Genomic DNA, 25,503 nt, shown 5'->3' with positions numbered 1-25,503 from the left:
CCTAAGCCTTGGGTGTAGTAATTATGTTATAGGTGTATCCATTGGGACTGGGCTCTACAACTCTGTGTTTTGATTGGTTGTGGGTTTCTGTAATGGTCTCCATCTATTGCAAAGAGAATTTTCCTCAATGTGGGGTGAAGACCATATTTACCTGAGCTTATCAAGACAAATGTTTGATTGTTATGAGGGATTATTCTGGTTTAGTATATTTTTACTTGTAGATTCTCCTCTGATAACTATGTTTTCACAAAAACTTATTATATAGCTAGGTTTCCACTTTCAGGCATGCCATGTTATCCCTACTGTTGAGCAGGTTTAAGTCCAATTTGACACCACTTGATTTTTGTCAAGTTATGTGTGCCACTACTTCACCCTTCGTATTATATAATGCCATGTTGTTCATTGATGTGTTTCACAAGGTACATAGGGCTATTGGTTGCCTCCTTCATTCAGAAACTTACATGAGACCTTCTGATACCATGATAGCTTTTCCTCAGTGAGGATGCATTGAAAGTAATACCAGTTCAGGGTCTCTGGGAATTGTGTCTGAAATTCATGGTGCCTTCGGCAACATGTCGCTGCATTCCATCTCTGGGGTTTACCAAAGGCTTCAGCAGTAGGCTATCTGTTTTGTGAGTCGCTTACACAGCCCTGAGAAACAACTTAGATGATGTCTCATGTCTGGTATTGGGGGTTTTGTTAGGTTGTCTTTGACTCTTGGAGAAAGTACCATCAGCCCAGACAAGAAAAGTTCATTTAAATTACATATGTATATATGCATGCTGACTTACATGCATTACAAGGTATTTTTCAGAAAACAGCTAATAGCCTGATTCCTCGTGGCTCTTTCAACATTCATATTGTTATTTTACTCACTTCCTTCCTTCTCCTGTATTTACCTCCCTCGTTCTTCTATATCACTTGTATCCTTCCACCTTTTACTGTATTTACCTCTCCGCACTGTAAAGAGCCCACTTTTTTCCCATGTCCCCTACCTATATTGTATTTCTTTATAGTATCAACAATGCATTCTTCTCAATAAGTGATGGCACAGATCAGTTATGGAGCAACCTCTAGGAGAAATTAATTCTCAATTTTCAAAGATACATAATAAAACATCAAAGGATTCATAATATATGACAAAGATTTTACTTCAAATAAATAATGTCAATATACAACAAAGATGAACTTTTCAGGAGTTATTCTGGAAAAAGCTGGAAACACATTTGTTTATTATTAATCATAATCTTACATAAGACACAATTCTCATAGATAAGGAAAACTGTCAAAATGAAACAAGTGTTAGAACACTGGATAATGTCCACTTTAACCTCAAAATAAGTAAAGTCATTTTTAAATATAATCTAATCTTCTGAATCAATAAAATGAGACATTGATGCCACAAACAAAATTAAAGACAGTGACAAATTTGAAGAAAAATATATACTACAACTAAAATCTGAGGTTATTATTACATAAATATGTCTTAACACTACAAATGACAAGGATCTCTCTATAAAATTAAGAATAAGACTAAAATAGACAACATGTATATTTCCAGTTTCAACGTAAAGCTATACATCATTAAAATAAAAATTCAATTCTCTGTGAAGACCACTGTTGAGACACTGAAGTAAAATATAATAGATGAATTTGGAGAGATATTAAAAGATATTTAGTAAAAGGCTATTAGAATGATATGAAAAATCACTTAAAACTTACTGGATAAAGGAATCTTATCTGAAAAGGTTACATGTTTATGGTATGATTCCCACTGTATAAGCTTGGTGAAATTGCAAACTTATGAAGACCCTAAAGCCATTAGTGGTTGCTAAGGATATCTAAGTGGGTGGAAAAGAAGGATGAATGGGAAGAACATCAAATTTGAGGAACAATAAAATCATTCTGTGTAATATTATACTAATGAACTGATGACAGTATGCATGTTCACATCCATAGACTATACACAAACCACCAAGAGTGAAATTCATTGTCAACCCTGGATACCAATTGATCATAGTGAATCAGTGCATATTCATCAATTATAACAATGTATTATACCAATAAATGATACTGAAAATAACAGAGGCTATCAAATTGTAAGAGCAGATTATATGAGCAATGTCTGTGATGTTTGCCCCAGTTTTCTGCAAATCTAAATACTCTAAAAATAGCATAAAATAATTAAATGCATTTTGGCTTCTGTGACTTCTAAAATCTAGCTGTATCATGCCCTTTCCATCAGTCTTCAGTCTGACAGACTTCTGACTGGAACTACACCATAAGGTCTCTTACATAAGCAACTTTCCAGCTTCCATAATCAGGAGGCTCATTTTCTAGGAATAAATCTATAATCTACATCTATGTATCTGTTTGTCTATCTATCACAGCTGCAAATAGTGAGCATGATGGATTTAAAATTAGTCAACAAGAACTTAGGAGCTGTTTTAGGTAACTTCTCCGGATACACATTACAATAGGAAAATAGTGATAATGGAAAGAGATAGTGTGGGATAATATTCTCATGAATGCTTTTGATTTAATCATAAGAAAGCACCAGACACCCAAACTGAAAAGGCACCCTGAAAACAACTGGTTATCACAGAAGAAGTCAAGGAAAGACTGAGAACCATCAAAGAGTAGAGACTAAGGTGATAGGAAGCAAAATGTGAGATGGTATCCTGAACTGAGTCCTCAAAAATGACATTGGAGGTGACATTAAGATGATTTGTATACTTGTCAGAATGTGTCAATTTGATTTTATAGTATTGATAAGTTTGTATGGCTATATAAGATAAAATATTAAAGGGTAATTGATGGCATAGTGTCAATATTTTGATATAAGATATTATATAACTATACGAAGTTATCAGAGCTATAAAATTAAATTTAATTCAGAATAATAGAGAGAAAAACAAATTATCCCACTCCTGGAGGCTATTATGACATTTTTGTACATATTCCTTTCTAATCTTCCTTCTGTGTATCTGATTTGCACACTTTATGCTCATCCTGTTTATATAATTGTATAGCACATATTTCCCTTTAAAATTAAACATTTTCAGTCATGAACATCCTTTTATAAACATAACTGTAATGGCTGAACAATATTTTTTCATGTGACCATTGTCTACACTTGTGCTGGTTTTGATTCGTTCATATAGAATGCTCATTTGTTTGTTTGTAAGCTTTAAGAGTTGTGTCACTCTTGTCTTAGCCACTGCTCTATTTTTCTGAAGAGTTATCATGGCTAACACAATGTTTAAAGATAAATCATTTAATCGAGGGCTTATTTACAGTTTCCGAGTATTAGTCCATTATTATTATGATGTGGAACATGGTGGCACACAGGCAGACATGGCATTAGAGAAGTAGTTAAGAGCTAAAGCCTAATCCACAGGTGGGGGTGGGGTGGGAGTAGGGTGTTGATGGGTGGGGGGGACTGTCTTGGTGTTATCTTTTGAAACCTCAAAGCCAATGACACACTTCCTCAAACAAGATTTTACCTACTACAACAAAACCATGCCTTCTAATCCTCCAGAAAGATTGCCACTCCCTGATGTCTAAGCATTATAATATATGAGCCTATGGGGGCCATACCACAACCTACATCAAGACATAGCATATAGGTATGTTTTCCAGAGAGGCAGTTTGGTGGAGAAGAACAGAAGTCCTAGGCTGGTCACATGCATTTGAAATCTGATTCTGTTCCCTATAAAGATTTAAAAGATGTATTTATTTTTATTTTGTTCATGAGTGTTATGTCTGCATACTTAGCACACCTATACTTTTGGAAGTCATAAGAGAGTATCAGATCCTTTGGGACTGGACTTACAAATAGTTCTGAGCTAGCACGTGTGTCCTAGAAATCAAACCTGAGTCCTTTGCAAGAACAGCAAGTGCTCTTGGCCTCTGAGTTACCTCTTTAGTCCCAGATCCCAAAGCTTTTAAACTTTCCCATGCTTGTTTTTCTTTTCAGCACTACCATTTTCTGCTGAAAATATGCCAACTGATCCATAATCCTGAAGCTCTAAATTTCTATGATAAAATAGTTTACTGTTAAACCCTGTATGGTTTTCAGCAATGTCCAGGATTGTATGTTTCCATAGTTGAAAATGCTCAATTTTGAACTATAAATAGGCATATATTATCTCTTGAAACCATTGAAAATCTATTTGAAAAGTTTTATATATTGTCTCCATTTGTATAGAAAGCCATTGTTTAAACACCACAATAGTTTATGTAGTTTAAACAGTATTTTTTACTGATTGAAGTTCTGCTTGTGATTCAAAGGAAAACAAGGCCCTTGACTAATGGGCTCAGAAGGAGAAAGATGTTACTTACTTAACAGTTTCCTTACAAAGCTCCTGGGGATTATGAACTTCTTGTTCCTATAAATTGCCCTGATGCTTGTTCAACCTTAAAATGTTAACTATAAACACAAATCTAGTAGAAAGTTTTTATCATGTTTGTTTCATTGAATTTCTGGAAACTACATTATTGTGTATGCTGCAGAGCTTCCAACTGGCTACTTGGAAGCCTATTAATAGTGGTTAATGAGTTGAAATAACTGCTTATTTACATGTGCTTTTCATGGAAAGCCAATTCAGGGACTCGAAGTCAAGCACATGAAAATTGAAGAGAGAGGTATGTGTTTTATATTTTTTCAACCCTTTTCAGATTAAAAGATTTTCTTTGTCTGTGACACTTTAGGCCATGATGAATTTGAGATGAATGAGTAAAATAGGCACGTTTTGTTCACCTCAGATATAGAATACAGTTTCCATCTGGCCTATGTAGAATACTTGTATTATCAAAATCCAGCTGATTAGAATGAACATAAGCATACTCTCCTGGTAGAAATACAAAGAGTAGGTTTGGAGATATGGGTCAGTGGTAGAAGGTTTGCTTAGCATGAGTAAAACTGTGGCTTTGAGCACCCATCAAAATGGGGCAAGAAAGAATGGAAAATAATACTGCAGAGGAGATTGATGGAGAAGATGGCATGAGAACTGAAATAAGAGCTCACATTAGCTGTACTAAAGACACCATTTTGGAGAAAACACTTTATTATTGAAGATAATGGAAACATAAAGTAGGGATAGAACATTTCCCTTTACAGAGCTGTGGTTTTATACTTTGGTTTTATTGTTTTAATTGAGAACTCTGTTGGCACTTTATACTCAGTTGGACCAATATAGTTCATTCTAAGAATACTGGCTTTTAAAAAGTTGGCTGTGTACTTTTCTATGTGGTACTTACAATTTTCTTATATGAGGTGGACTGCAGTTTTTTCTATTTAGAGCCTACATATTTTCTTTTTTCTTCAGAGTGGATTGACATTTTTTGTTTGTTTTTTTTATTTGAATTACAAACAAGATTGAATTACATGACTATCCCAGTTCCCTTCTCCCTCCCTTCCTCCCATACCACCCCCAACTAAAACCTTACCAATCACATATCCTTTCTTCTAATCTACACCTGACTCAACCTTTCTGCTCCCTCATGAGCTCTGCATTCGAGCCTACATATTTTCAAGCAGTAGTGTGAGACAAATATTTGCTTAGACTGAAACCTCTTGGAGATTAATGGGTATTTGATGATAATAATTTATTAGAGAGATTATTAATTCTTAAATAAATCAACTTGTCTCTCACAGACTTTGAGTTAAAATTTATGCTCTTCACCAAATAATATGGCATTTCTTAAAAGAGGTTGAGTGGCAAATATTTGATGCTATAAAAGGTTACAAGGAACAATGTTTTATGATTTCAGGACTGCATGATTTTGAAACTAAAGGACTTGCTAATGACTTTGGATCTGATATAATTTTCTGTGTGGTCTTGGTGAGTAACTTAGTTCTACGTTAGTCTATGGACAATCACAAAGTTTCCTGATGGAAGTGGTGTTTTGATACATAAAACTAGATAGTGGCAGGTAAAAAGAAATATCTTGTAAGCATCATCCTGTTAATGAGTTGACTTTAAAGAGTAAGACATCATGATCTAACAGGCAAAGCAGTATAAAATGCCCAAGCAATATCAGGGTATGCTAGTCTATGGGAATCAAGTGTGACAACATGAAGTACAGGTTTACAAGGGATATGCCCCTCTTCAAGACTGTAGTTTTTCAGGTTACTGAAGAAAGTTTGGGCTCAAGTCAATCTCTAAATGACTTACAGTATATAAAGCAGATGTCAGATTAGAAACAAGTAAGTATCCACAGAAAAAAATATAGCAGACCCCAGTACCTTTGTTAGTGAATACTAAGAGAGTGGGTTCATTACGAATGTTTCAGGTTCAGATTTGAAGGAGCCTATATGGAATCTTTAGGCAAAAGCTAGAAAGTCTTCTCAATCATATAACAGCTGAATTTTAGGTGGACTCTTTATTATTCTGATTTGGTTCAGTTGCTGGGAAAGGAGAATGGACCAGATATCCTGTAACAGAACAGCTAGGTCTCTTCAGGACAGCAATGCCCAGGAGGTCAATTAATTAGACAAATGTTCCCAAGGTTGAGGATCACTGCCATCCCTTCACCCACGAAACGCCACAGACTCTTTGTACCTTTGATGATCACTCCTAGGCTTTGCATCAAATCTTTCAAGAATAATTCAGAGCTTCAATAGCTTATTGAATTCTACTTCCTCGAAAAATAGAAAGGCAGAAATGCCATGTGGTCACTTTAGCAACTCATTTCATTTCCACTACGGGTATTGCTAAGGTTTTCAATTGTTAGCAATTTATTAGACAAAGAGAATTTTCTGATTATACTCAGAACCAAGATACTTCAAACAAAATCACTGAATTAAAATGTTTTTGGTATCTTAATGAGAAAACCAATGACCAACATGTACTCCAAAATGGTTATCAAAGAAGCTTATACATCTTACTAGATTACTAGGTTTAAAAATCAAATTTGCAACTTGCCAGATACAGGAACTTCTATTCTGAAATCCCTTTTGCAAACAAGCAAAAATTCCTAGGCAAGCCCTTTGAACACAGCTAGTACACTGGGTACTTCTGATCTCACCTGCAGAGAAGCCTCTAAGATGCCAGCTCTAAAAGTGATGAGAGCATACATTGATTTGGGGCTTTTGCTGTTTGCAGAGAGCCTTTTCATATACCATGGTTTTCTTTGCTGAGCACTATGAAAATGACATGGCTCTAGAACCTAGTCTTGTATCCATGTGGAGTAGAATCAGTGAAAGGATTGAGCAGTGCAGCCCAGAATCATTGATCAGAGCTCCAAGAGAGAGAATTTACTCTACAGGGTCAAGAACTGAAATACCTGATCTGGGTGACCAATGTAACTGACTATTCATAATGACTATGCAATTGTTGTAGTGTGCAATCTATATTAAGTCAAGACCTGGGTGCATGTCCCTTTCTAGGAACTTCAAATCTAGATGCCATAGAATAGCATACTTGAACCATTTCCAGCCTTCTCCATTTCTCCATAAGGAAACAGATTGCTTAGTAAATAAGGAGAGAGATAGGTATGAATTTGTACTTAAGTTATGTTGTGATCTTAGGCAGAAGACAACTCCCCATGGATGTCTTACAGAGCACCAACTACCATGCTCTCCTTGGAAGTTGACCAAAGAGGTTTTCTAGCTATAGTTTTCTAATCTTCAGGAAAAAGACATGTCTTGGTATCCTAATATGATGAAGCAAGAATTGCTCAACCATATTCTTGCTTCCTGTTGCCTGTCATACTGGCTTTCTTTAATACAGCAATTAGTTCAGCCAACTGACTTCTGAGATTCAGCCACAGTTCAGATCAGGGAAATTGCATTATGAGGATGTATTTTTTAATGTAACAGCCAACTGATGACACAACCACACTCCCAAACTCCTAGGTTTTAAGACTATAAAAATAGAAAAGAAAAATAGAAAAAAAGCACTGTACATAGCTTGTAGAGAATCATATCTGTGTCTCAGCTACTCAACTGTGCAACTATGTGACCTTCATGGGGACACTTAACCCGAGTTTTCTCAGCTGTCAAAGGGAAATAATGCTTTGCATACCTTCCTTAGTTACACTGATAGAAATCCTCTGTTAATGCAAAACAGTGGCTTTATGTAAATTGGTAATAACACGAGTATTTGGTAGCAAGTAAACCCAGGTACAAAAACTGGTTACAACACTTCTGAGCTCTGTGACTTTAAGTAAATACTTAATCTCTGCAAGAGAAACTTAATAGCAGTACCTACATGAATCATATTGAAGTATAAAGGAAATGTATGCTCAGTCCAATGCCTGGATATGTAATAAAGAGTTGATCAAGTTTATCTGTTTACTGCTGTGCTAAATGTGTTCATGGAACTACATCAGTCTGTACTAAGAATCAGAATAGCATCACCTCTTACTTATCATAAACTGTTATTGATGGCATGTTTGTATTTGATATATAAGATGTACCGGGAACCCAGAGCCAGAAACTTTGGAAGAGCTTTAGAGGTAGTACATTGTTTATGATGAGCAGAAAGCCAAAGGGTAGCAACTTTCAATTATAATACATGGTTGAGTTCCAAAGTACAAAGAAGAATGGTGGAAAAAATCCATATGTATTTTCTTAAGTTGTGTCATCACAGTTTTAGACAATCACCCTGAGCCATGTTGAAATCAACTCATAGACCGCCGTCACTGATTAGGTGCATGAACCTTGGGAGGTCCACTAGACCTCAAATGCCATGCTGAGATTGATTGCACATTCTCTGTTCCTGCTGTCACAAGGCTTATGATTCCTTAACACAACAGATATTTAACAAGTAAGTACAGATATCCGGAAGATAAAAAAAAAGATGTGCTCTTTTAACATAGATTATTCTTGAGGTTGTCTTCTATTTGAACAAATCTGCCCCATTTTCAATTATGATTCTAAACAAAAGCTTTCATCAAGTTTCTCTGTCATAGAGGTCCTTGGTGTTCCCAGTGGAGCTCCTGGAATTATACACAGCAGTCTCACTAACATAAGCTAGCCCAGATCATAATTTCTTCCTAAGAGGTAAGTCAGTCTTACTACATTTCAGGTCAGGAGCAAGTATAGAAATCTGAGTTATGACAGGATGACATATATATCACTCTGTCAATTTGTTCCTTTCCTGAAACTGACATACATGATTAAAGTAGTTTGGATTAATTTTGGTTTTTAGACACTATCAGAATTTATGTGATGATAGCTTTAGTAAAACTGTAGGAATGGAGGGTTTCAGGTTCGTTGAAATTAAGATTAGTACATGGAGACTATGAATTAAACTTTAAAAGCAATTCAAGGAAAAATCTCTCTTCTGAAGATCTTAAGAGTCAGCATTTATCTAAAATCACACCTCTTAATAATTTCTGCTTTACCTAAGTGCATTGAGATATGGAGTCTCATTTTTATCTTGTGCCCCCTGCGAAGGTTGTTCAGTGGTCATCCTAGCAGGCCCCTTCTGGCTGAAGATTTGGTAAATGGGAAAGGTTAGTGAAGTACAGTGTACAAGGTAGTCAAAATGACATATGCCAACATAGAAGAGAATCAAGCAGAGCAGAGTGTGTGTGTGTGCACCTTCCAAATAATGAATTGAACTGACAGCTGTGAAGATGTGGCCTGAAGTAGGCACTGCTAGGTCAGGAAACTAGGAACAACTAAGGGGATTTGACTTCCAAATCCAGGACAACAACTAGCTTGGGGGAGCCTTTCACCTTGGGGAAGTTGGCCCAATAAGTGGAATGGTAGTAAAGTACCTTGTTCCCCCAGAGACTATATGGTCTTGCTGCTACCATGACAGTTGCAGGGAGCCCTGACTCCAGGGAGCATCTTTGAACATGTTCACTTCTGGTTACTATCTCCTTTGAAACCTGTATTCCCCTTCTGCATTGCCAGCTTTTGGTAAGGAAAGCTTGATTTAGATGCATCATGCTTGCCCAAGTATCTGGGAGCCAGCCATAGTCTCATCTTTTACTCTTATCCGAACTGGGGGTGGGTAAGTCTAGCACTAAGAGAGAAAACTAGCCTTAGATCTCAGATAACACAGCTTCCCCTGGTGAGTATGTGCTGGGCCTGGGCTGGCAGGCATCAGGGACAGCCTGGCCTCTTCTATGTTGCCTCTCTTAGCCTCTTCCTGGTTGGAGGAGGTGGTGGTGGTCCTGAGGGAGAGATGCTTCCATACAGTCCAGCCTTCCAACCTGGTTTTGATCTCGGGAAGGGAAAGCTGCAGCCTGTCTTTGAAGCAGCAGCCAGCACCACTTGTCTCTTCTCTCCTTCCAGCAGGCACTTCTGTTCAGAGGGCTGCCTCTAGCTGGCTCCTTCTTCTCCATGGCTGTCCCCCTGCTGATCGGAAAGAAAGTGCACCATTAGGGTGATGAGGTCTGGAACTCTTAAAGGATCAGCTTTATTTCTGTTGAGAATTTATTTGGAATATTGCTTGTATGTCCTTTCCCAATCAATAGATCATTCTGATGAAAATAAAACAATTGACCACAATCCCCAGTTAAATGTTAACTGTAGATGTTCTGGGTTTGCATAAGTATTTTTGAAGCAAATCAAGCATGAACCCATGGTGACAATCATTATTAGCAATCAAATTAAATTTTAGTATTAGTTACTGAGAGCATAAGGTTTGAGGGCCACAAGTCTGAATGGGGGCATTTCTTGTCACCTAAAGGGCTTATAATCTAGGACAGAACATAAACAAGGCACACAGACAATTTGAAATACAGCCCCCACTGTTTTTTCCAGTGGAGTTAACATGTAGCCAATTAACAGGCTGATTTGAGGTGTGGTCTCCCTTAGGCTGTTCATTGGTTAATTTTCTGTCAGTCCAATAGTATCTGTTGAAGATTTGGGTCCATGAAAATTAGACATTGAGTAGTCCCAAGATACAGAGATTACAGCACCTTAGAGCTCTACTTCTGTGTGCCAACAATGTACTTTCTTCCCCTCACAAAAATATAAAATAAACTAAACCTTGGGCACAAGCCATCTAAAGATAGAGCTGTGACACTTTCTACAGGTTCAAGATTATGAAAAATATTAGATGTTGAACAAATTAGCCTGTGGGGATCTCAGTTCACAGAGGTCAAAAAGCAAAGCTATTTTGGATCATTTTTGAGTGTGTGAAACAATTGAAAACAAATATTCAAGTAGGAAAAGGGAAAGGGGCAGGATAAGCCAAATGGCCAATAGTTTAAGTTATACAGATGGTAAAACTGAGGCTTAGAGTTCTGTCAATGTTGTCTATAGCTGTGCTCATTTCCAGCCCTAAGATTTCCACAGTGTGCCAATACTGCATCTTCCTTGTAAGGACAGCAAGGAAGCAAATCAGATAACTGGACTCCAGACTGAACAAGCTTTTGTAATTCCCTATATCTGTTTCTCTTGGGTAGGTGAGGAAACTTTTCCTTTGAGGAACTGGCTAAAGGAATGGATTCATCTTTTCCTGGGCTAGCACAGGCTGGAAGGAGGATAGGGGTGTGGTTAAGCACTCCATGTGCAGAAAGACCATTCTCAAAGCAGAAGGGAGAGAAGCAGCTGGTGCGTGGGATAGTGGGCACACACCCAGCGGTTTTCCCGTTTCTCGGAGAAAGAAAATACAGGATACTTTTGCCCAACACACAAGGTAGCTGTTGGAGGAAACTAATACTAACCACTTATCCCAAGGATCACTCTAGAGGCTGCCCTTTGTCCCTCCCATTGCAGCATACTAAATCCAGGGCCCCAGTTTGCTGACCTACTGAGGGACCTATACTCCCCGCCCCCGCGCCCCGCTTCCTAGGAGGATACTGCAGCATGAACTCGAGCTGGGATATGCAGTACAGCAGAAACTGCTGAAGGTGACCGCCTTGTCCTCCCTGAATAATATGCCCCGTGATTCGGCCCCGTGGGATGCTGGGGACTCAAAAGTTTGATCCAGTGGTCTGAGAAGAAGATCTAGGCAGGGATCGCAGTCAATGGCATCAGTTCGACCCCTCCCTTGCAGCAGTTTGTGCACTCTTTTCTGATGGCAAACACTACACCCCAGTGGTGGGTTGGGGGTGGGGGTGTCCCATTCTCTAGCCTACATTCTGGTCCCGCGAGACCCCATTCTGTGTCCCTGTAACCTCCTATGGGTCCTGGGATGAGTCTGAGTCCTCAGCTTTGCAACTGCCCCCATCAGCTGATTTTGACAGCATGAGGGGGTCCGGGAGCATAGGAGGGCGGGGCTAGCCCCTGCCAGATCCAAGGATGATAACGTGTCTGCTCCATGTCGCGGCTTCGAGCTGTCCAGGCTCCGCCCCCTGTGAGTGTGTAAGTGTGTGATGCTGCCTTGGCCGCCGCCGCCTGTGCAGCCGCCGCCGCCGCGCTGCCGCCCCGGCTGCCGCGCCGCCGCACCACTGCCACTGCCTCACTCGCCCCCGCCTCTGCCATCGCCACCCGCCTGCAGGCTGCCAGGCGGGCGGCCCAGCGAGCCCCAGCTCTAAGCGGCCGCAGCCGCAGCTGCAGCCGCAGCCTGGGAGCGCTGGGCACGCGGGAAGCTGCGGAGCGAGTGGACCCGAGCGGGCAGTCAGGCGCTTGCCTGCCCGGTGCCATCACCTTCGCAGCCTCCACTGCTACTGCTCTGGAGCGCAAGACCAGGTACCCCGGGCACCCGCTGCTGCCGCTGATGCGGCCCGAGCACTTTTAATCGGGCGGGAGGGCCAGGGAGCCGCGCTGCCGACCACATCGAGAGAGCTGAGCAGCTTAGAGCCGCGACACGCAGCGAGCAGGGACAGACGGCTGCCAGCCGCCGCCGCCACCCGGCCGCTATGGATCTATTCGACTTTTTCAGGGATTGGGACTTGGAACAGCAGTGGTAGGTGTTAAAATTTGCCTTCTCTTTTGATGAGCGGGATCCCCCAGTCTGGTCTGGGCTTTTCGCCTTTGTTAAGAGGAACCAGAGCTGTTGTGGGGGGCGCCCGGGACACCCTCCCAATTGCTCCCAGACACCTCTAGCTTTGGCTTCAGTGACTCCTAGGATGGGGGAGGTGCAGGGACAGGGAGGGATGCCCGCAAAAGCATCCCTTAGCACTCCAAGTCTAAAGAGTTGCAGCTGGCCCATAGCAGATTCCATGCCACCCACCCGCACGACCTCGGGGGGCTTTTCTCGCCAGTGCCTTACTGGGTAGGATCCAGTCCGAAACGCTATAACTTTCCAGTTGCCCGTGCCTGCAGCCAGTGGCGGGAGAAACAGCGACAGCCAGGTACCCAGAGGCCACCCTCAGCTTGCTTAGCGGCCACCGCCCACACTGTCGCCACCTCCATCCCCACCCGGAAAGGCATAGGTCCAAAATCTTCCCTAAAGGCTACCCAACCTAAGTTCCTTTTCTCACAGCGGCATCTTCAGGGCCACTGCACTGGGGCTCTCTGGCCCAGTTGCCTTGAGCGCTAGGCTTTCAAGAGGAAGAAGGGTATTTGAAGTTGGCCCCAGAAGTCTGTAGCTCCCAAGTCAATGAACATTTAATTATCCTCTGAACCCCTGTTGGCCTCCCAGTGAGTAATGGGCACACAGCTAGAATTCCGAGGTCTAACAAAATACCCTAAAGTTGCGGTGAAGAGCTCTTTAAACATGGTGCAAAGGCGACAGGGAGGGGGAGGGGGCAGAAAGTTGTTCCTCTGGGTGGTGTGAAGGCGCGCATACATACTGATTCTCAGCTCTAGTAACTTTACAAAAACTTCACCCTTTACTACAAACGTTATTGTCCTTTATTCGTCACGTTTTTAATCCCCCCCCCCAAGCCCAAGTATTTAGAGGAGGAAGGAGGCAGGCACAGCAGCAGCAACGACTTTGAATGACACTCTGAGCTCTTGCCCTTTAAATGTAGTGAGAATAATCTGGAGTGCCCACCAACAGTTTGAAATCCTTTTCGATGTACAAACTACTAGCTACTGGTTACGAATAGTGTGCATTTTTGCAGGGATTTCCATTGTCAATGCCATGTTTTAGGCAATTTCCTTTCAAAAGGGTCAGATGCGTGGCCAATAGCTTCATTACGCCACTCATGACTGCTTCAGTTGCAAACCCAAGATACAATACATTTTATTTTATAGCAGTTCTAAATATACGTTTGAATATATCAATACTAATCTATAGGTTATTTTCAAAACTGTGGAATTGTACCAGCTATGAGGAAAACATGTTTCAACTAAAGAATCTATTCTTATTAAAATTAAAAACTACATTCTGAAATTACTGCTCAATTTATGCTATGTTGCTGTATACAACCTTTACTCTCCTATAGTAATTTATTTTACTGACACCTGATAACTGCAGCATTATTATCTAAATACAATTTGTCTAATATGTGCTTTAGATAACACTTAATTTAACAGACATTGTTGTAATTGATTTCAGGGGCTAACTGAAATTTGAAACATATACTAGACATTAGGTTTCAGAATATATGCATACACATATATTATTATTTTAATATCAGTTGAATATCATGCATGCATTGTTGAATATTTAAAGGAGATGTGCCCTTTCTGCTTAATTTCTGTTTTTCAGGAACATGTGTCCCTGTTCCCCTTTAGAGATGCTTTTTATTCTTAAGGAAAATATAAAACCATTTTCCTCTTGATCTGTAACTATGTCACATCCATTTTAGAGTGTGCTGATGGATTTGACTATTTTTTAGATGTGATGGAAAATATTGATGAAATAGTCTAACTTATCTGTACAAATAAACCTGCCTTCTTCTGTATCCATAATCTAGGACAATTTCTCCTTCTTACTGCTTGGTTGTGAAGGGCAAGTTTTCTTATTAGTCTGTGTCTATAAATATTTGTGATATGGCTATGCTTCTGTATCTTAAGCACCTACATAGAGAAAAGAAACACAAATATGACCATGGTGTGTGAACTGAAAAGCTTGTCATTGTCCTAAATGATAATCTGTATATCTTTCAAAATTCTTTGGACATCATGGGAATACCAGTTATATTAGGTTTACTTCCATTTGTGTAAATCACTAGAGGCTTAAAGTGATGCAAGACACTACCCCAAGTGTGTAGAAAGACAGAAGGGGGAAAAGGCATAAAAGTTAAGGAGATAATTTGCGTTAAACCTATTCACTTGTGGAATAGCAGGCTTGAACTATTTCTATGGTAACTCTACCTAGATATCTATCAATAAATTCATCAGGAGAGGTAAAAAAAATAAATGAAAACAACTCATTTTCCTAAGCTTAATGAAGAATGGCTGCACATAAACAGGAATATGCATTACTTAGAGACATTTAGCTATGGTAAATAAAAAATGAGTGCCCACTGATAAACATAAACCTGTGTTAGGACAAATGTGCACTCAAAAGATGGGGTATGAATGATGCTGCCATGTGCAGGGATGTAGTATCTGGGAGTGTTCATGTGCCTTACAGAATGGATCACTGGGTTTTTTATGTTTTTTTTTTTTCAAACTGCAATGGTATCTTAATGGGTCATGCTCTAGACTCCATTAAAGGGCAAAAGCTCAAGTTCTTTAGGATTCCTGGATGCATGAACAGTGTTCACCTGAGTTGGAATTTAATATGAACCATTCTGTGAAAGGAAGGGAAGGCACAGACTTCTGTGTCTGACAAATACATTATCTTATCTTTTTAAAAGAAGGAATAAAGATACGGGGAAAGAAGCATAGTCCATGCTTTAAATCATTCCATAGATTTATACTTGTTAATAAAGTGAATGAATTCTTGAGTTATCTGCAGATCATGTGGCTAGATTTGGACTTCTTTATCAGCATTGGCAACGACATTAATATAAATGTAAAAGCTTACAAATTGTAAAAGTTTTCTATCCTGTAAGTACCTACCTCCATAGCATCAAGAGCTGGTTTGTGGCATGCCACATTTCTTTTTGTGAGGCAGTTACTTTTTTATTATAAAGAAAATGTTGGGGGGAGAAAACACAAAGAAAACATATTTTAAGAACAGAAAACTGAAAAGTTCCATGGTAGCAAACCCCAAATATTAAAAATTCCCAGGAAATATGTTATTAAGTGATTGTGACAGTGGCCTTATTTTCACTGCATCAGTTGTTTGTAGATTTTATGTGATGTCTCACAAGTAGCCTAATTAGAGGCAAGCTTGCAAACGGGCAGTTATACAGGAAGAGACTTAAACTCACTAAACTGTTATATAAATAGAAAGTTCAAAGGTCTGTGTGAGGCTGTCAAGGCTGAGAAGGGGCCATGTGCCAGCCAGGCTTCTTCTATTTGGATGAAGGCAGCCCCCAGGGCCTGCTCCAGCAGCTAACACTTTCCCAAGTTTTCGGGACCTCGTGGGGGCTGGAGGGAGAGGGCCTGCTTTCCAGACAAAAGTGAACTGTTCCAGCTCCAGCCAGGCATGGCCTGCACCACAGCAGCCCATCTGCCTCCACCCACTCCAGTATTCCACACAGATCCTCTGGGGCTTCCTTAGCTGTAGTCTAGCAGAAGAGTGGAACAGGACTGTTTGTGTGGGAAATATAAGGAGTACAATCTTCATCATGCTGGGGCTACTAGAGCAGCACTGGGAGGGGGAGCTGTCTCAATTTCTTTAAGGCCTGGAGGTTCACAGAACTTCTGTTCTCTGCTGTCATCCATTGATCTTTTTCTCTTTATAGTCTGTGGTGCATTAAAAAGAAACTCTCTATAATTCGTGTTTTTACCTAGTGTGATATGCATTCTGTAGTATGCTTGTGGATTCACTCACCAAAGCATTTTGGATACAATGTTTTAAGGAACTGTATCTAGAAGAGAGATTGAAAGTGGTAATATTTTCTACTGACAAGATCTGCTCTACAACCTTCAGATATCCCTGCAAAGAGTTAAAGCTGTCTCAGTAAATCTTAAAAGTTACATCTATTGAGCAAAGAAGAAAATTATTTCATGTTAGAAACCAGTTTAATGATACATGAATTGTTTTGCTTATGGTTCAGTCAAGCATTTAACAACATTAAAATATACAAGTCAAGATAGAAAATGACTGTCTCAAAATGAGTCAGTCATTATAGTCGTTCATTACCTACCAAACATTTAAATATTTTATAGACAAAAATTATAATGTATTGAAATATGTTAATTAATGTTAGATAGTGATAACTTAAATGTGTTGAACAATTACTCTATGTTAATTGTTCTAAAGATGTGACTGTTTCTGTTGTGCAATATTTGTACATATTTAACATAGTTTCAAAATTCTAAAAATCCAAAGAAATGGCCATCTGTAGAACAATATAGACGCTGCTTCCCTAAGAACTTAGAACTCTAGGTCATACTTCAAAGGCTTCAGTCGTCATGTACTAGATGAACTTCTCTTGTAGACAAAACAGTCCAGTGATTACATTTTTCCCTTGTAATTTTGTCTTTTTGTGGTTGCTATGAGATAGAGGAGGAGCATCTTAAAAAACAACATATTCACTGGTAAATGAGAAGACTGTGTGCTGCAGATAAAGTCAAGAACTGAATGTGAAAAAAAAAAAAAAAACGATTTTGAGGGCATGTGCATGCATGTTTTTCAGATGCAGTAGAACTCAGGCTCATTACTCTTGTAGTTTGAATATTCATTTATTTTGGGAGGCTCTCTGCTCCATATATTCAATACTCAACTTCACCTAATCTTTCCAACAACTTTCTATGATATCCTGTCCTAAGATGATAGTTATTTTCATGAATGTCAGCTACTTATTTACGCAGGTCAAGTTTCACCTGACATGGAGCAAACCCAAAGGACATTTTGGCAGAATATTTCTGACAAGTTTATTGCTATTCCATATGACATGTCTGTTTTACATTATTTTGAGTTGTAAATTGCCAGAATTGTTCCCATTTTATTGATGAACGGAAGGGATTCTAGAGAGGGTGTACACATTACTCAAGTCCACACAGCCTGGTGGACATGACCAGAAAGCCATATTTCTAATTTCCATATCAGGTGCCCTTCCACAAAATCTTATTGACTGTTAATTTATTGTGTATGTTGGGGACATTTAGTCCTCACTGAAACAAATGGATTGGATTCTATATATTACACTTATATAAGAAAAATATTCATTCAATCACCATGTATTTGACCAGCCATGGAACTCTGATTTTTTTCTTTTAATTAAAGAACAATTCATATATTGATACTGTCTCTTGACATCCTTGTCTTTTTTCCTTTTTTATTAGCATACATTAGTTGTGGAAAATACTGAGTTTCATTATGACGGTTTTATGCAAGGATATGTTTTTTACCACAATCAATCATCTCATTTCTAGTTATTTTCATGAATGTCTTCTTCATGGACATTTGTGAGTATTAACACATACATGTATGTATCAACACATTTTCTAGAAGTACAGACTACTGAAATTATAGTTGTGATATGTATCTATGTATACCATAGATACATATATGGCATGAAAATCGAAGCTTGAGAAAACTGAAAACTTTGAGAGCTGCTCATATAATCTTAATTCTCAAATATTCCAAATTTTGTATTGAACATATGGATGACCACAATATGTTTTTCTGATTTTTTGGAACCTCGAAGCTAGGTGTAGGAAATTCATAACACTCCTTGCCAAAGCTTTGCAATCTATCTCATCTGTTCTTTGTTTTACTTCTACCAGTAACCTTGAGGCTTTGTAAGGATTGGTATAATTAACACCATTTTCAAGGGTAGAAAATTGAAGTTCTGAGAGGTTAAATGGATTGCTGAAGTTTACATAGTAAATGAATGGTCAAATGAAACGTGTTGATTGTACTTTTCAATGCCTCACAACTGTTACATTAAGGAATTTATGTTTAAGATCTTTATTGCTTCCTAAATGATGGTGTATTATCCCCCTTTCATCATCTAGCATTGTTCATTCCCATCAGAGTACTGAATAGCCATCTGTTGGTTTACATTAAATCCATACTAGGCTCAAAGACTGTTCCATGCAAATGCATATCTTTCAAAAATAGTTGCTTAATAAGTCCATGAGATAATACTGGCCTCTGCCTGCATGGTAGTATTTTAATTATTCTTATTCCTGTTTGGTCTTTTAGCTTTCTGATCTCTTTTGCAGAAAATAATGAGAAAAAGTAATGGTTACAGAAAATCTTAATAGGAAAGACAGAAATAAATACCATGCTATGGGCTCAACTTTTAAACCTAATTTCTATGAAATAAATGATATGTTTAGCACTGAAAAAAAATGAAGAGATACTTTTTAAAGGACAAGGCTTTAGGAGTCCATGTTACTGTGTTTCAGTCCATACAGAGAAAGTTAAAAAAGAATGTGTGACCAAAATCTGAAGAAGGATGAGTGATCAGAAGGTTAGGATTCCTTCAGCTTTTCTTGAGTTTCACCCTTTACGACTTGTATTTCATCATGAGAAAGCTGTTTTTCTACTTAACTGTAGCAGATCTATGCCATAAATTATCATGACTCTTAAACAAAGGTCCAGCACTGGCTTCATCTAACGCTAAACTTTTATGTTGAGCTTTAATGAAATTTTATATGCTTGTTCAAGGTATGCCACACGATGGAAAAGCTGATTCTATGAATTGTTGAATTTCTTTAAAGTAAATCTTTACAATGACCTTAGCTACTAACACCTACCAACTTATTGGAATGAGAAATATTATCCATGATCTTAAATAAAATGGTGTGGTTTAAACAGAGTTGGTAATAGTACTATAGAATGAATCTGATTTTGATTATGGATTGCTTAGGTTATGGATTTTTAAAGAAATATACTTGTACATTGTTTCATTTGAAAAGTAATATCAGCTAGTGATTTAATGTAATATTTCAGTCTGCTCTTCAGAAGACAAGTAATAGTGTATCAGCCATATATTGGGGAATATGCTAAAGAAATAGGCTTGTTTTCTTTCTAAGCTGAAAATAACTTATCTGTTTATTCTTCAATGTTCCTTTCTGGACCAAAAATATCACTTCCATCTAATGAAAAAAATTTTTTGTTAGATTTCCAAAGAATAATTCTCAGCATCATTTATCCTCCTCTGTGAAAAGCTGAACTTGGGAGCAGATACTATTTCTCTTGGTGACCTTTTCTGTACTCTATTCTAGGAGTCAGAAAATTTCTTTTGATAGGCAACATATCTCCTTGAAATAGAGTTGAAATGGGTTTTTATTAAATGTAAACAACAACAACAAAATAGAAACAAAGCATTATTTGTCTTATAGCAGTGTTGAAACTATACTTTGGGCTTTAACAGACATTGGAGTAAGCTTTCTGGGAGTGATGTCTCCTTCGTCTTTGGATTTTTGGTTTAATCAAATCAGCTCTCAGAAGGAGCATGTTATGAGGTCAGTTTAACCTCCAGACTGTGGCAACATGTACAGGATGACCTAACTATCTGTTGAACAATGTAAAAAACGTAATCACATGGGCTTTATTTCCCTCTCCAGGATGTCAGTCAACTAATTTTTTGAACAAATTAATTTTCCAAAGGAACTGATTGTTTTCATGCCAGGTCGGCACAGCCACAGTAACTAAATTAGATTCAGCATGATGGATATCTCTGATGAAGTGCCATGGAGAGGTCTCATCAATTAGCTATTATTTATTTTCTGGCAAAATGCTTGGCTCTGGTTCATAGACATTAATCAATTCCTAGAACCTAGTTTCAAGGCTAGGGGGCTCTTTACAAGACAAGCCTCTGGTCTTGTATGTACATAATACAGACAAGGAGACTGAGACCCAGCATGGTAAAGTGACTTTCCTAGTGTCTCTGCTAGTGTCACTTTTAGTAGCAGATTAAGAGAATGCAAATGGCTTCTTTGGCCTTAAAGAACTAACACTGGAATACAGATTTAAATGTGGAGAAAGGTTTTGGTAAAGGCTTGTAACTAAAAAGAGAAATTTACAAAGACTTACTGTAGATGAAGCAGTCTTCATTTGACCCATGAAATGCTTTAAGTACTTTTAACAGTGTCTGAGGAGAAATGGAGTGGCTAGAGAGGCTTGGTAGTGCATGCCCATAATCCTAAAGCAGGGGGATTGCAATGCTAGCCAGGGTTACAGATGATGACACTGTTTTATAAATAAACAATCAAACAAAAATAGAATAGCAGAAACCTGCAGTATTTAGAAGGCTTGGAACACCCAACAGTCAAAGTGAAATGACTGACTTTGAACATGGAGTTCCCTCCTTTGGCTGATATTTATCTCACAACTGCCAGAGTTCTGTTTTGCTGTGTAGTTGCATATTCTCTTTAACACCAAATACCATTTTGATGAAAGATGACCACAAAACTCATAAAAACTACTTTGACCATCTGAGATGTGAAAACATAGATGCAATAATTTAAAGGACTACCAAATGAAAATTTGTTTTCCTGAAACCATTAAAACATGTTTGTAAACTGGCAAGTAGTCAAATAAATATTTTCAAAAGATGTTTATGCCATAGCTTTTAAAATACACCCAGACATATAGCTTCCCTTTATTTTTATCCTTTTCTTAAAAATGATGCAATTTTTATATAGAAGATGCTTAACAAGATTTCATGCTATGCATATTTTTACTTTCCCTAAAATATAACCTATCATACCAACTAACTGATGGGTATTTCCATGTGTGTTTATGATTAGCTTTTTGAATATCAACTAATTCTTTGATTATTTGATCCTTCATATATTGATTCTATATCTATGGAATATCCAGATAGGAACATCCCCCAGGCTCCTCTCTCCTTCAACTCAAATACTCTTGTCAAATCTTTTCAAATTCCTCTCTTCTGTATTATCATAACAATACATTTTTGTCTGGGCAGCAGGCAATTTCTTGCTTTCTGGATGTGTTTGTCTTTGTTCTTGTGCAGGATGAGTACATGCCTCTTAGTTTTGCATTTCTAATGCTTGGCCTAGAGTAATAATAACTTCTCAGTTCAGAGTAGATCATCATATATTTACTAAATTCAGTCAGTCATTGAGCTATGTGTTCAAAATAGTAAATCTGGGTGAGATACTAATAGTACTAAGAGTCAAAGTGAAAGTACTAATTTCCTACATGATAGGCTATGATTTCTGTTCTCTGACCTCTATTTTACACAGAACAAAATCAGGGTACAAGGAATTAGTGACTTAATGTACAATCTAGTGAATCTTTGGCTACCCTACTAACCCACAATGACTCCCAGGATGGATGAATAATAAGGCAATACTGGGGATGAGGCTTTTGCTAATAATTTTGAAGTTTTTTGGATGTAAATTAGCTTTATACTAGGTGTTTAGTAATACTTTTGTGTCTATAAATGTAACATTGTACAATAACTTGTTTCATACTTTATGTGATAAAATTTGAGAAGAGGTTAACAGCTTACAGTTCACAGGTAGGTAGAGGAAGCAGGTATACGAAGTAGAGAGAGATGTTGTCTTGTTTTCAGTATTTTTCCTGAATGTTATAAATAAAAGGTTCCTGATGTACATCTTGCTTGCAAGGATTCTTGATGAGAATTCATTGTTGGCAAGCAGAATCTATGTAAAAATATGCTTAGTCTATCAGATTTGCAGTTTTACATTTTATATCTAGTATTTTCTTCTGATAATATGTAACTACATCCAGCATCAGAGTATTTTATGGTTTAGTGTTCTGAATTTTAGTTATGGTGCCTTCAGCTAAAGCTCAGTAAAAGAGTTCTTACCTAACATATTTAGGGACCTGAATTCCATGGCAAAAACTGAAGAAGAGGATATGAATTTGTGAGGGAAAGAACAGGAAAGGTTGAAAGAGGGAAGGAAGAGGCAGGAGTGGTAAAGATGCAGCACTCTTGTATGAAATTAAGTTTAAAAATAAGAAAGGTTATACTTTGGAAATGTTATATCATAGTTAAAAGTGTCTTTGAGTGTTACTGTCACTGTATTAAGGGTAGTGTAGTACAAAGGGAGGCAAAAATGCCTTGAACTTCTGCTGAGTAGTTTCTCCACACTGAACCAGATGCTGTTTTTATATTTTTCCTTGTTGAGAGGCTAACCTAGGATTTGGCTTTGCAAACATATATTTTTAGATGGAAAATATCTTCTATTTATGCCTCTGGAGGATTCAGATGACAGTTTCATCTCAAGGATGTGCAGAGAAGTTTCCATGTTTTGATTCTTAAGAACTCTAGAAGATGTTTTCACAGTCAGGAAAAAACACAAGAACATACAGTGCACTAGGTCATACCGTTTGTAAGCATCACCCTTCTAAACAAAGACCTTAAAATGATAGGTGCTTTTACCCCTGAGAAACTGAAGATCAGAGAGACACACACTGTCTTCCACAAATTCATATGACTAGTAAACTGCATTTGCCTGATTAAACTGCAGGTTTCTTGGAAATGAGGCTTGTGTTCCTACCACCACCTTCCTTTGCAGATACACAGTTGATAAATGACTTCAAAGTGATAAGATGATGCTTTGAATCCCCTAAATATTATTTTTTTCAAAGTCCAAAATTGAAAGTGATAACATGTGTCTAGAACACAGCCAGAAATGGGAAAGTGATGAGGATATCTAGGAAATTTTTGTGACTCTAAAATATCCATCTGGTTAAATTAACCAGATGTTGGTAGATATACTGAAAAAGGCAATAAGGACTTAAGGGACTTTCACCTGAAGATCAATCACATGCAGAAGGTAAAAATCCTGCAGTAATGTGCAAGAGCCATGGAATGGCCACCCCCCCAAAAGGCAAAATGTTAAATTTCTCCCTTTTGCTACAATTAGACACTTTGACCTTTTGTGTGGTTTTGTTTTAAATTCTGTGACAGTTTAAACTTCAATAGTGCAAATATATTCAGACTGCAAATTATAAAACTTCCCACTAAGAATGATAAAGACCATATTCATTGGGTTCTGATTAGCATCTTACCCAGGAATTACAAGGAAATGCCAATGCACACACTAATGCCATTAAAAATGCACTCATTACACACTTCTACCACAAAGGCTTTTGTAAACAGTTGCTGTGACTCCATATATCTTGAACAAAGAAGAGAAATTTGATGAACTCAAATGGCTTGAGGAGTTAAAGTTAACTCTAAATGTAGATTAGTAGCAAACTATGACAGCCAAGCCAGCTTTGCCCCAGTTGATTAATTTAAAGGGATGCTGGTCAATGATTTTAACCAACAGCTATATGTAGTAGACTCCTAATGGGATCTGTCTTTTAAAAGTACGTAAGGTATGGCATTTGATTTATTTCAGAATTTCTCAAAGCTCAATTTTAACTTCATACCAATAATGCATTAGTCTCTCAGGATAAATGACACATTGAATAAAGTTGTGATTTTGTCTGCTTCTCATAATCTGATTTTTAAAAAGATTACATCTGTCTTTGTAACGTATTCCTATCTCCAGTGCTTATAGATAGAGTAGAATCTTTATGTCTCCTATTTGCTTTCCCACTCAATGACACAGGCTATTGAGTCCTTTCCCTACCTTTAGGTTACTGGGGTGTATAAAGAAGACCCTAATTTGGGGGACAATATTAAGAATTATGACATCTACAGATCTAAGACACTAATGTTCTTACTATAAGTTCAATTTTGGTATTTTGTGCATACTATTATAAAAACTAAATTAACAGTAGAAAAAACTCACATAAAGTGAATTATCAGGAACCACAAAATTTTGCTGTGGTCCACAACAACTCACCATGAGCTGTCATAGCCCCGACCCCAAGCTGGGTGGAGTCTTTCTTATGTTATAAACACAACAGTGGCTGCTACAGAGGCATACATCCCTCCGAGCCTTTTCTTGTCATTCTAAATATGATTGTAATACTAGGACCTGGTAATTTTTATACTCTAATCATTTGTTACTTCCATCTTTCATTAGATTCATTGCCTTAATGAAACAAAGAAAGGTAAGTCTGTCCTTTCAAAAAACTTGGAAATCTGTCTAGCTTGTGTTCACATACTAAAAATGAAAAGCTATTAACATTAATGGTTGGTAGAAATATGTTTTCATATATAAAAAACATGATCCTGAAAAAGTTCATAGGAGTTCACAGACATCACATAACTCTTAAAATGTAAGGTAAATGATGAAGCATGGGGTAAGTTTCCCTAAATTGAACATAATCATAAAAATTCAAGAAAAAGCAATATATTCTGCAAAATTTATGAGAGGTTCCTTTTGGGGAGAGTTCACAAAGCTTGTCAACCCTCAATGCATCTGGCCTGGCACATTCCTGTCTGTAATGAGAACCTTATGGGGCACTGGGTCTTGGTTTTCTTAGGGAGGGCCTGTTTCCCAAGGGCATCATAAATGATACACAAGTCAGAAACTTCATGGCTCATGGCATTTCTCAGAAGGGCTTTAGGTCAGAAGATGGGAAAGGGCTTCTTAGTAAATCTACATGGAGCTTTGACTAAACCACACTATTATTACCATTTTTATATTGTTGTGATTATAGGACTTGGAAGGGGATGACTATGACTACAAGACTTCACAGAAATAGCCCAAGTTCTTGGGGTAACTGTGATTCTTATATTTGATCAGAACACATTTGCTTAACAGTTATGACTACCAGATACCACAAA

The 25,503-nt window shown here is 38.0% G+C and overlaps 1 protein-coding gene across 3 annotated transcripts in view; it reads left to right on the top strand.

The window, feature by feature from the left end:
* Window positions 1–12,351: 12,351 nt before the first annotated feature.
* The window catches only part of Aff2 (AF4/FMR2 family member 2), a 482,974-nt gene continuing 469,822 nt past the window's right edge, over window positions 12,352–25,503 (top strand). For 2 of the 3 annotated variants that reach the window (XM_027433386.2, XM_027433385.2), the window contains exon 1: window positions 12,352–12,818. In XM_027433386.2, the coding sequence (XP_027289187.1) occupies window positions 12,772–12,818 (47 nt within the window). In that variant the 5' untranslated portion in view covers window positions 12,352–12,771. The remainder of the gene's footprint in view (window positions 12,819–25,503) is intronic. The other variant, XM_027433387.2, reaches the window with a different exon arrangement.

The sequence above is a fragment of the Cricetulus griseus genome, chromosome X, assembly GCF_003668045.3.
Source record: "Cricetulus griseus strain 17A/GY chromosome X, alternate assembly CriGri-PICRH-1.0, whole genome shotgun sequence".
NCBI classification, from domain to species: domain Eukaryota; kingdom Metazoa; phylum Chordata; class Mammalia; order Rodentia; family Cricetidae; genus Cricetulus; species Cricetulus griseus.
The sequence above is the reverse complement of the archived record's forward strand: the minus strand, read 5'-3'. Positions and strand labels throughout refer to the sequence as shown.